This window comes from Micromys minutus (assembly GCF_963924665.1).
Source record: "Micromys minutus genome assembly, chromosome: 21".
Lineage (NCBI taxonomy): Eukaryota > Metazoa > Chordata > Mammalia > Rodentia > Muridae > Micromys > Micromys minutus.
In genome coordinates, this window is record NC_137956.1 from 44,182,411 (window position 1) to 44,195,195 (window position 12,785).

At 51.3% G+C, this 12,785-nt stretch overlaps 1 protein-coding gene across 1 annotated transcript in view; it reads right to left on the minus strand.

Moving 5' to 3' along the window:
• GPD1L (glycerol-3-phosphate dehydrogenase 1 like) overlaps positions 1-12,523 on the minus strand; it is a 29,205-nt gene extending 16,682 nt beyond the window's left edge. The window contains exons 1-3 of the mRNA XM_080934142.1: positions 12,337-12,523; positions 3,280-3,457; positions 662-802 (exon numbers count right to left, since the gene is read on the minus strand). Of these exons, the coding sequence (XP_080790268.1) occupies positions 662-802; positions 3,280-3,457; positions 12,337-12,383 (366 nt within the window). The 5' untranslated portion in view covers positions 12,384-12,523. The remainder of the gene's footprint in view (positions 1-661; positions 803-3,279; positions 3,458-12,336) is intronic.
• Positions 12,524-12,785: the final 262 nt, after the last annotated feature.

The window sequence follows — 12,785 nt, forward strand, 5'->3', positions numbered from 1 at the left end:
AGTATACTTATATTTAATAATTAAATCTTAAAAAAAAGGAAAAAAGAATACCTAGGAAATCAATTATGCCAGGCATGGTACTGGGGAATCGAACTTAGATCTTCAAGCCTCATAGCAAGCACCCACCAAGACATCTATCTCACCCACCATGGATGGTTAATTTCAACTGTCACCTCGATTGGACTAATCACTGGTAATGCGCACCTGAGTGTCGGAGAAGATAAACTAAGGGAGAAACACCTGTCCTGAAAATGTCACCTTCTCCTGGGCCAGAGTCCCAGACTGAATGAGAAAGAAAAAGAGGCTGGGATAGCGCTCAGGGCTAGAGGGCTTGTCAGGCAAGCAGAAAACAAAACTCAAGAAAAATGCAGCAAACCAGCTGATGCCGAATCCCAGTCTCTGCCTCGAGGTCTGTGAGCTGCTTACAATGCTGCCTCCAGGCAGCTGCCCACAGCCAGGCCTGCCTGGTCTCCCTGGACATAACGGCCATCTTGCCTCAAACAGTGAGCCGAAATAAACCTCTCCCCACTGAAGTTGCTTCCTGTCAGGGGTTCAGTCATGGCCGGTGCCCGATACACCTTCTCCAGCAGAGGAGAGAGGTCATGAACTCAGGAGGAGCCAGGCCCAGCGACCTGCCTACTCCACTCTACACGGAACTTACCTTGATGAGGGTGATCCCCAGGGCCTTCTTGGGCACCCTGCCTGTGATCTCATCGCAGATCTTGTGAATGAACTGGTGGGGGATGACGAACACCAGCAGATCGGCGTCCTGCACGGCTTCGCCGAGATTTGGGACAGCGACCTGCAAAATTGGGGAGACAGATAACGCCTGCAGAAATTCCATCAGTCTGCACAAGCACCCCTTTCAAAATACAGACCGTCATGACATACTGCCATCTCCACCCCCACTCTTTCAGGAAGGACCCTAACGTGTCCTGTTAATCAATTATTGCTAATTTTTTAAAATTATGTCTTAATTTTATTGATGGCTTGGTGTATGTGCGTGCACGCACTCACACACATGTATGAATGCATGTGGAAGTCAGAGGGCATCTTTGGTTCTTTAGGTAGGTCCTGGGAATCAAACTTGGGTCATCAGGGTTGCTTGCAGAGCCCTTTAGCCACTGAGCATCCCCCTCCCCCGCTCCACTGTTGCTCTTACTTTTGCTTTTTAAGACAGGATTGCCCTTTATTGCCCAGGATGTCCTGGAAGTCATTGTGTAGCCCATGCTGGCCTCAAACTGGTCATCCTTCTGCCTCAGCCTCTTACATCCTGGATACCAAGATGCTAAGGCAGAAGGGTCAGGAGTCCAAGGTTACCTTTGGCCAAGTAGCAAGTTTGAGACCAGCCCCGGTTACACAAGACTGTCTCAGAAGGCCAAACACCAAACCGAAACCCTATTCAAGTGTAGATGTGCGGATTTAAAGAGAACAAACAGTGTTCTTGAAAAACCTGGCAGAGCTCAGCAGTCACAAGTGAGAGACAATGAGACTAATCCCTGAGGGAGCTGTGACCAGTGGCTCCCGTGTGACATGGTTTTCAGCTGAAGTCAGAACTCCACAGCAGAAGAGCCTCTCTCCACTTGGCTGAGCTCCAAACACGAACTCCTGGTGAAGAGCAACAAAGCCAGACCAGCCGTTGCTCTAGAAAGGGCGGGGGATACCTGCTGTCCTCTCCATCCAGGCCTGCCAGTCACTGTCACACAAGGTTCCCGAGTAGGGGCCTCAGGCGGGTTAGGCATGCAGTGGTTTAGGATCCGTGCTGAGTAGACTTGGACCCTGGAGTCTCAGCCTCACTGACAGAGCAATCCTGGCTCGGTTGGTAGGGAGTCTTCTCAGAATGTAGGATGCTCTCAGTTGGACCCCCAGAACCATAAACCAGGGGTAGTTGGATGAGGAGATGGGGCAAGGAAGATCAGGAGTTGGATCATTCTCAGCTACATACCAAACTCAGGCCACTCTGGGAAACATGGGACCCAGTGCCAAGGGATACTAGAGATGCTAGAAACAGCTCAGCCTCTAAGAGCTTTCACACCCCTTAGGGAGGACCAGGGTTCAGTTTCCAGCACCCACACAGTGGTTCACGGCCATCTGAAACTCCAGTTCCACACTCTCTTCACACCTCCATGGGCGCCAGGTGTGTAAGCCACACACAGGCACGTAAGCAGGCAAGACAGCCTCACACATAAAATCCTTTTTTATATGCAGTTTTGGAAAATTAGTTCAAATAGTGAATAAATTAATAACAATCCTGTGTATCCTCTCAAACTCACAAGAAGACAGATCCTAAAACTGAGAAGCCAGGGGCGAGAGGACTGTATGGCTTATGGGAGCACTATCCAGCAGAGAGGTCACATAAATGTCCACCACAGAGGGCAGATGTGCATTTGGATGGAACCACAAGGCTGAGGCATGATCAGGCTTTCCCTCCTGTCTACAGTCAGCCTGGGGAGTGAGGAGGCCCCCGTTGACAGCACAGGTCCCCAGAGTTAAGCTGCCTGGCCCCGGTGCAGATTTATAGTCTCAGCTCCTCAGCGGGTTGAGGCAGTAGGATCACAAGTTTAAGCCCGACCTCGGCAACCTAGGGGGATCATGTCTCAAAACAAAAGGAAAAGCACCAGGGTAGGTACTCTGAATACCCAAGTCAAAAGCAGAAAGCCAGAGCTCCACGCATGGGGCAGACAGAGAGAGCAAGTTCCTGGTTACTGGCACAAAGAAAGACAGTGACCTCCTAGCTCCGCTGCCCCACTAAGCAGGGGTGAAGCCCTGAGTTTGATCCTCAGCCCTGCATGACTTAAAGCTGTGGTAACTAATGTTTGGGAGCAAGAAGTTCAGTGCCATGTGTGCTTGTGTCTTGGGGGTGGGGAGACCTAAAAATTCAAAAAAGACTGTCAGTTAACTAACGTTAGGGAGTGGGGAGGGCTCTGATCCACTATGCTTGTCCTTGGAAGAGGCAATGAGGGTGGGAGGGGCGGCTACACAGTTAAGAGAGCTTGCGGCTCTTCCAGGAGGACCAGAGTTTGGTTCCTAGCACAACCTCCTGTAACTCCAGCTCCAAGGGACTCAATGGCTGAACTGAAAGCACACATGAACACACACACACACACACACACACACACTCATTTTAAGAGGTAGTAGCATAGCACCAACAGTACCCACAGAAGAAACACAGACAAACCAACCCGAATCCAAGAAAATCAGAGCCAGCCAAAGGTTGCTTTACCACATCTAGGTCCTGGTGCCACTCACAGGATATGCCCCACCCCCGCCGAGTCTTACCACATTTTCTGGCAGCTTGTGTCCTGGGAGGTATTTCACGTTCTCGTGGTCATTGTTGATGATGTCAGTCAGCTTCCTCCCGTTCACGGTCTCTTCGAAGACCCACATCTTGACGGTGGGGGAGAACTTCTGCAGGTTCTTCACGTTGCTTCCGATGATTTTTGCAACAGCTGATCCCCTGGAAGATGGAGAGGAGAAAGAACATTTGACTGAAATGCAGAAAGTCTCGAATTTCCATTTTGAGTCCACAGGAGTCTGCTCAAGCCTCCAGCGGTGAAAACTCTGCTTTTATAGGAAATGTCTCCCTCAAACCATCCTGTTATGGGAAAAGGCAGCAAACGGTTCACAGTTTAAAATGAAGTCAGGAGGCTGGGGTGCAGCTCAGTCAGTCGTGTGCTTGCTTATCGAGAACAAAGCCATGGTGTGGGTTCATGTGTAGGAATGTGGTAAAGAAAGTGGGTGTGGTAATTCCTCCCCGTCACCCCAGCATTTAGGAGGCTGAGGCAGAAGATCTCCATCACTGATTCAAGTGGGTTCCGGAACAACCTGGATTGATTGAGACCCCATCTCACACTCAAACATGCAAAGGTGATGGAGTTACCCGAAAACCCAAGGATTCCAGCATTCAAAGTGTGTGTGTGTGTGTGTGTGTGTGTGTAAGCAGTACTTCCGGTGAGACAAGACAGGTGGTGGGCAGGGCCTGGCTCAGTTCCTTGGACCTTGCCTTGGGGGAGGTTCCAGATAGGTCTAACCTGGGAAGGGGGCTAAGCAACTGTGGAACCAAATCTAGTCCAGAGTGTTTGCACAAAAGCATGGAATCCAATTCCCAACATAAACAAGAATTAACTTAAGCCTTAGGCCTCAAAACATACACTAAGTTATCAACTATGCAATGCTGTGCAAATGAATTTGTAATTCTGCACTGAGAAGTGGAGCTTGGTGGGGATAAGGCACTGAGGACATCCTCGGCCACTTAGGGGAGTTGGAGGCTAGCCTGGGCTATAAGAGATTTCTTTTTAAAAAGCAAAGTCAGGTGTGGTGGTCTATGCCTTTAATCCCAGCACTTGGGAGGTCTGAGTTCAAGGCCAGCCTGGTCTACAAAGTGAGTTCCAGGATAGCCAGGACTACACAAACAATTTAGGGGTGGGGAGGACAAGGACTTGGGCCTAGATATGTTTCCCAAGAGCCCTTGCCCATTCAATTCTTAAGCACCCTTGCTTCCTGATAATATATGCAAAGGCCTCATGTGTTGCAGGGGGTGCAAGGGAGGGAAAGTCACAGGTCTGTGTGTGCCCAGCTGGTGGCTATTGTATGAAGCCTTTCTTTCCCTGAGATCTAAACAGCTGCTCCCCCCATTCCCCTCACCCCCAACAAACCAAAGCAGATTCCAGGGCCCAAGGGGGGGGGGGATGAGTTTCCTAGCCTCATGAGTGACAGGCTAATCATGGGAGCACAGTGACCCAGCACCTCAAAGTCTCACCCCAGGGCAAATGGGATGGGAGAGGAAAAGGCTCTTGGGAAACATCTGGGTTAGAACCTGGGCCCCCTGGTGCTCACAGGGTGTTGTGGGTGGGGGATGGCTCAGCAAGTAAAAGTGCTTCTCACAGGAGTCTGAAGGCTGGAGTTTGATCTCAGGAACCTACCATGAGAGGTGTCCTTTGACCTCCACATGTGTGTCATTGGCACACCCTCTCACATGCGCAAGCAAACACACAAACAGTGATAAATACATGAAGAAAACAAAGCTCTGTTTGATTTCTGGCACTGGCTGGGGCTGTAGTTCGGTTGGTAGACAGCTTACCTAGAATGTATGAAGCCCTGTGTTTCATCCCCAATCCCACTAAACCAGGTATAGTGGTCCACACTTGTCATCCTTGCACGTGGGAGGTAGAGGCCAAGGATTGGAGTTCAAGGCCAGACTGGTGTCCTATCTCAAAGAAAGCAGCAGGAAGAAAGGCTGGACTTGCTGGCCACCGAGGGAAGGCAGCGAGGGAGGCCAGCGAGGGAGGCCAGCGAGGGAGGCCAGCGAGGGAAGGCAGCGTGGTGGTGAGGGTGTGCCGGCCGGAGGATGGGCGGATGGGCTTCATGACCCATTTCAGGGCAGGGGCTGAAGGGGGGTGGTTGGGGTTTCTACAGTTGGAGGCAAGGACATCCGAGATCATGGTAGAAAAGTACAGTTCAGAAGGACCTGCACCTTCCACCCCTGGGTGTGAATCTGACAGGCAGATCTTTGGCTTCAATTTTTTATCTAAAGGGGACCTATGACAAGGTGGGCCAGATGGCTCGGTGTGGTGACCCACGTGGTGGCAGGAGAGAACTGGCTCCTAAGTTGTTCTCTGACCTCCACTGTGGGGTGTGTTCCCCTCCCCACCCTAAATAAATAAATTTAATGGCGGAGTGCTCAAGAGCCCTGGCTACTCCTCCAGAGGACTAAGGGTTCGTTCCCAGTTCTCACATGGCGCTCACACCTGTCTATCCAGCCCCAGGGATCTGGTGCTTTTTCTGGTCTCCGTGAACAAGGTCTGTATAACACCTGTACACATAATAAAGTATAGGTACATATTTTAATGCTGGATTTACTACTGGGCTCTGGGCATATAACTTGGGCCTCCTGCTTGCAGGGAAGGCACTTTCCCAACTGAGCCATCCTCCAGCCGTTTGTTCTCTCTAACGGAGAAAGAAAGAGTGCGGGGAGAATGAGCCCCTGCCCCTCCCTGGGCGGCTCTGAGCTGAGGTTCACTGGGTTAAACAGTCTTCAATCCTGGGAGCAATACACGGGCGTCAAAGCATCATGAATAATCCCATCTCCACCCAGGCAGAGCCATGATTAACACAAGTAAGTGCCAAATATGAATATATATGAATGTGGCGTGTGTGCATTTGTATGTGCTTGTTTGCATGTGTGTACATATGCGTGTAAAGCTCAGCTATCAATGTGAAGAGCAATGTGAAAAGCCCAAGATTAAGACTCCACTCACGCTGTGCGATGTTTATTTGATCTCTGTGTACAAGAAGGAGCTTTCCAAGCCTAAAACCAAAAGAGGAAATCACAGAGGGAGAGGGAGTTGGTGGGGGGAGTTGGAGGGGTGTGGGGGGGGGACCAATGTGAGCACTTCATTTAAAGGGCAGGAGGGAGGCGACAGGGCTTCTGGTGACTCACTGTGCACCAGGCAAGGGCACCCTCCAAAAAAAAAGGCAGCTCGTGGCTGGGGACGAGGCTTGGTTGGTAGAGTACATCCTATCACGAAGCCCTGGTTCCAAATGCCAGCACAACAGAAACTGGACTTCTAGGTAGCAAGTTGGTTTACCTGCTAAATAAGTCTCCCCTCCCTCCCTTTGCAACAGAGTATCACATGGTCCAGGCTGCTCTCTAACTCCTGTGTAGCAGAGGAGTTGAGGGTGGCCTTGAACTTCTGTCTCTTCGGTCTCCACCATTCCGTTCCATAGTATCACAGGTTTGTGCCAGGATTTCCTACACACTAGACAAGCCCTCTACCAGTTGAGTGTTATCTATACACAGACTTAGCAGACACTCAGTGTGGAGAGAACAAAGACCCAGCTCTTGTAACATACTTCCTATGGCTGCATCAAGCCACCTTAAAACCCAGTGAAGGGCTAGAGAGAAGTGAGACAGCTCACGAACGAACACCTTGCCACAGTGAGGACTGGAGTTCAGATCCCCAGGACCCACGTAAAGCCAGGAAGGGGAGGTGACCACACGAGGGGCAGAGACAGGATCCCAGGGCAAGCTAGACAAACCGGAATGTGTGAGCTCTGGGCTTAGGCATGGAGACCCTAAGATGGAAGACAATGTCTGATACCAGCTTTAGGATTCCACATGCATGTGTACACACATGCAAACATGCATACACACACACACACACACACACACACACACACACACACACACACACGAGGAAAAAGACCCCATGAGTTACAGAAGTTCCCCTCTAATCTTAAAGGAAGGAGGTTAGGCTGTGGGACAGCCCAGGAGTTTCTGTGCACACGGCCAGAGTTCAGGCTGTTAGGTCAGAGTTCTTGAAGAAATGAGCTCTTTGTCTTCACTGCTCTTAGCCCAGGCAAACGGCTTCCTTTTTCTAGAGCTGGGGGAAAAAGCAGGTAGAAGCAACCAGAGGATGAGAAGCTACGTCACCGCTTGGGACGTTTCTCAAGCTTGGCAGGAAGCGGGGACTTGAGCAGGAGAGATGGAGGCCAGTTCCTCATCCCACTGACACTAGCTACAAGGAAGTTGTCTCCATTTGCATGTTACCCTCCTGGGCATGACATTGGATGCTAGTCAATTATAAACCAAGAGTTTGGGACGGGGCTAGGTTGGTGCTAAAGGCTGAGCCACACCCTAACAATAAACAGATTAAGATATGCTATAATAATCATGGACTAAGCTCAGGTTCTTGCATGTGCTAGGAAAGAAAGGGTTCTGCCAATGTGACACACCCCTGCCCTTGAAATGTTGAGACAGGGTCTCACTGTGTAGCTCAGGCTAGCCAGGAACTGCCTTGAGGGATGACCTTGAGCTCAAGATCCTCCAGCCTCCACCTCCCAAATGCTGGAATTAGAAATGTGGGTGTTCCGATGGGTGTTCAAGGCACCTCTGGGCTCTGCCGCCAATCTAGTTGATTCGTACCCCCAGCCCTCAAACCCCACATCCAGGATAAGAGTACCTTCTCAGTCACATGGCGGCATGGGGGAGACTCTTGGGCCTGAGAGTTACAAGCCACTGCACCTCTGTTTACACAAATACTCAGATTGCTGCTTGTAAAGATTGCTTGAGCAATATTTACATTCCTGTGGTGAGGACCAGATATTGTGCTGGAAGGTCTGTCTCATGTCTGAAAATGAACAAAAGGCCTTACAGGGGGGAGAGTCTGCTCTTCTCTAAGGAACTCACCAAGATTCGATACGGAGACGACCCCGGGGAAAGGAGCCCTGGGCCACGTGCCATGTGGAGCAGAGGCAGATCTGAGTTCAAGTCTAGCCTGGTCTTCAGAGCGAACCCATTCTTGTCTCACAAAAACAAACTCACAACCAACAAAATCCCCACAAGGTGTCCTTCCTGGAATCTTGGCACTGGGGAAGGAGAGGCAAAGAGATCAAAAGTTCAAAGTGGGGGCTGGAGAAATGGCCCAGGAGGTTGAGAACATTGCGAATCTTCCAGGGGGGGGCTTGGATTTGATTTCCGGCACCCACGCAGTGTCTCACAACTCCAGCGAGAGGATCTGATGATTGCTTCTGCCTCTGAGGTCACCCGGCACACATGTGGTATACAGATATACAGACAAGCAAAACACTCCTTCAGAATACATAAATTCTCTTAAAGTTACATAAATAAAGCCCTACGAGATATAGTAAAAATAGTTCAAAGGTCATCCTTTGTATTGAGTTTATGGCCAGCCTGGGCTATAGACCCTCCCAGAAATAAGAGGCAGAGACACACAGAGACAGACAGACAGAGAGAGACACAGAGAGAGAGAGAGAGAGAGAGAGAGAGAGAGAGGGAGAGGGAGAGAGAGAGAGAGAGAGAAAGAGAGAGAGAGAGAGAGGGAGGGAGGGGGAAAGGGGGGGGGAGAAAACTACATTGCTTAACTTGTTCACTATGTAGCTCGTTGGCTTGTGCCAGACCCCAATTCACAGTTTGTATCTTTGAATCTCATTTTCTAGGTCTTGTCTCACTCACACCTGAGTCACTTAATGGTAGAGACCATGTCCTGTTCCTGAAAAGGGCACAGTACCCTAGAGAGCACGAGGGCACGGTGCCTTAAGGAACACAGCACCCCCCCAAGGAGCAAACACTGGATTACACACAATCCAGAGAACTGAACACCATCTCCACCCCGATTCTTTTGTGTGAGGTGGGATTTCATTGTATTCTTGCTGATCTAGATAGAACTTACTGTGTAGCCCAGGTTAGCCTCTTAATTGGGGTGTTCTTATCTTGGTTCTTTGTGTGCAGCAGTTACAGACACGAGCCACTCGGCTCCCTTCTGTCCCCCCTTCCCTGTTGTTCTCAGTTCTGGGGAAGTGGGAATCCTCTGTCTAGGACTGCAGTGACTGTACCCAAGGCAATGGCCTGAGGCCAACAACTGTTCGCCTGATCCGGTTCTTAAAGGAGGCAGGCAGCCAGCCTAAACCTTCCAAACATTTCTCAACCTCTGTGTCACAGGCCAAGTTCTACCCACTCCCAGAGCCAGATCGGACCAAGAACTCAGCCAAGTACATCAGAATGAAGATGCTTCGGGCTAGCAGCCAACCCTCCATGAAAGGCCAGAGTAGTTCTCTTGACAGCCCTTGTTCCAGTTCAGTCTAGCGTGGCAGAGCTGGGCCACTTCTGCGTGTACCTGACAACCTGGCTGAAAGGCTGCCCTCTATGGACTTGTACAGGAGAGGGAAAGGCCATCCGGGAGCCTAGCACAAGGGAGGCTAGGAGTTCAAAACCATCCTCAACCAGGACCAGGCCAACCTGGGCTAAATGGGACCCTGTCTTAAAAAAAACAGATGTGCTCAATGGGTGCTGGTCCAGTGGCAGAGCCAGGAAGGCAGCTGCCATTTCTCTGCAGTGACCTTGGTGTGAAGTCTAGGTGAAGCTCTGAGGAACAGATGGGAATCCTATTTAGTGTGGCACAGAGCTTTCTGCCTCAAACAGCAGACTAAAAGCACATAGTGGGGCAGCAGGTAAAAAGGTACTTGCTACACAAGCCTGAAGACCTGAGTTGGATCACCAGACTTTACAGAAGAAAAGGACTTCCATTCCTTGGCAGGAACTCCCCCCCCCCACTCTAACACAATAAAAATAGGAGGGGGGTGGGCTGGAGAGATGGCTCAGTGCTGTAATGGGATCTGATGCCCTCTTCAGATGTGTCTGAAGACAGCTATAGTAGACTCATACATTAAACAAGTACAGGAATACATAGGTGTGGTGGCACATGCCTTTAATTCCCGCACTCAGGAGGCAGAGGCAGGCAGATCTCTGTGAGTTCAAGGCCAACCTAGCCTACATAGCAAGACCACCCAAGGTAACATAGTAAGACCTAGTCTCAAAAAAAAAGGGGGGGGGGACTGGAGAGATGGCTCCGTGGTTGAACACTTGCTGTTCCTGCAGAGGTCCTTTTTCTAGCACCCACATGGTGGTTCACAACCCTGTAACTCAGTTCCAGGAAACCCTCTGCCTGCTTCTGACCTCTGCAGGCACCAGGCACACGTGAGTACACTTATATACATGCAGGCAAAGCGCTCATACCCATACAAATAAACAAACTGTAATAAAAATTAAAAGAATGACTTTGAATTCTGATTTCCCTGACTGCCCAAAGGATTGGAGTTCCAGGCAGGTGTTACTAAGACTCTTGACTTAAGAGATTTATTTATTTTATGTGTGTGAGTACACTATTGCTTTCTTCAGACACATCAGAAGAGATCATCAGATTTCATTACAGATGGTTGTGAGCCACCATGTGGTTTCTGGAATTTGAACTCAGGAGCCCTGGAAGAACAGTCAGTGTTCTTAACCACTGAGCCATCTCTCCAGCCCCCAAACCCTTGATTTTTAAAACACACAGCAGTCTGGCTGGGAGTGGAACTGCTTCCTAGGAGGAGCAAGGCCCCAGGGTTTGAATTTTAGTAGCACAGAGTATATGTATTAACTTAGCAACAAGTAGTTTTATGTTGAGTGTGGATGATGTGGGGAGTTTCCTCCATGATAGAGCATTTGTTACTTCTCAAGAGGCCCTGGGTTCGATCTCCATCACCAAAAGGAAAGGGGTGGGGGTGGGGGGGAAGCTGGTCAAGTGGCCCTTACATCTCCTTTAGATCGGAGTGGTCTTTTTCTCTTCTCTTCCCTTGACCCTGACCTTGTCCCCATTTTATTAAAACTCTCCACGTTGGAAAAAAAAAATCTCTGTGAGTAGATCACTTTGTCTATACAGTAGTACCAGGCCAGAGCTGAAGTAGTAAGACAAACAAATAAAACCATTAAGTAAGCCAGGCACCAGGTAAAGGACTGAGCCGGAGGGAGAGCTCCCCAGGGACAGACAACTAGAAGGTGAGGCCAACGCAAGGGTAGAGGTCAGCAATAGGAGGCCGGGGAGAGGCCACCTGTCCAGCCGCAATGGAAAAGAACAGGGCAGCTAAGGTTTCCTCCAAAAGTACTTCCAGAGCCAAGTCTTCAAAGACCAGTCAGGTGGCTCCTACGACTCCAGTACACTACAGCTTCTAGAAGCCTGGGCTGGGGTGTGAGTCAGACCACAGGAAAACAGGAGGGGACAGGAGCCAAGAGAATGGCCCTCAACTGTTCCACCCCCGGGCAGCTGGAAAAGTCTGGAACAAACCGCATTCTGTTTCCTTCTCACGGAGACCCTAACTTATCCTGTGTTAAGGATCATCAAGACATGTAAACTACTGGAAGGGCTTAAAAGCCCTCGAAGTACCAAGCGCTTTACAAGTCAAAACCAGCTCAGTGGTGACGCGAAGCTCTGCAAACACCTTTCCCTAGGACCCTCACGTCCCGGCAGCCAGTGCCCCTTCTCGATACCGCGTTAACAAGATCTGGGAGCCACTCGCCACAGGAAGTGAGAGAGACCTGTCTCGAAGGACAGCATTGCCCCAGGTAACAAGGACCCTTTTCATTCTCTGTGCCTCGGTTTCCCCAACCCCCAAACTACTGTAAGAACTAAGCCTCTGCAGATTCGTCCACGGGAGAGATCGACAGGGGAGAATGGAGAATGCCCTTAGGTTGTTTTGCTAAGTACCGGGGCGTAGGGAGCAGGTGGCCGCAACAGCAGTTACCAGGGCGCAGACAGGTGCCCGCGGGCGCTGTGCGTGTTGCCACCCAGGCCAGCTTGGCCAGGCACCTCGCGCGCTGGTGCCTCGGCGTGGCCTCTGTGCGTGCAATGCCCAATCGGGACAAGCGATCGCAGGCCGGCCCCTCTGCCTACCCGCGGTGCCCCGGTGTCCACGCTGAGGCAGCGGGCGAGCAGCCCTGGCCCTCCCGGAACCGGGGCTTCCTGGAGGCGGAGCCCGCGCCGCCCACCCGCCTCTGCTCACCAGTTCCCCGAGCCCACGATGCACACTTTCAGAGGCGCCGCTGCCATGGCCAAGCCGGATCGCTGCTGCACACAGCCTTCTTCTCAGAACCAAGCCGGATCTCTGCTGCAAGCCGGATCGCTGCAGCACACACGGTGCCTCCCAGGCCAGCGCTCACCTCCACTGGAACGGCCTAGAATAGCAGCTCCGGGCGACCCCGCCCCGCCCTCCTGTCCGCCAATCGCCACCGCCACTCCGCCTAGGCGCCTAGGGCCACAGCTGACAGCCGGGAGGACCCGCCCCGCCCCGCCACTCCCAAGAACCACTGCGCACGCCTGGTCCGGGCTGGTGGCCTGATGAGCCTCCGGTGTCGCCCCACCCCTACCCAAGGAATGTTGGGATGTGTAGTCCACCTCCCTGCGGGCTCCCTTTCAGTTCCAGGCGCGCCACATGCAGGCCAATGTTATTGC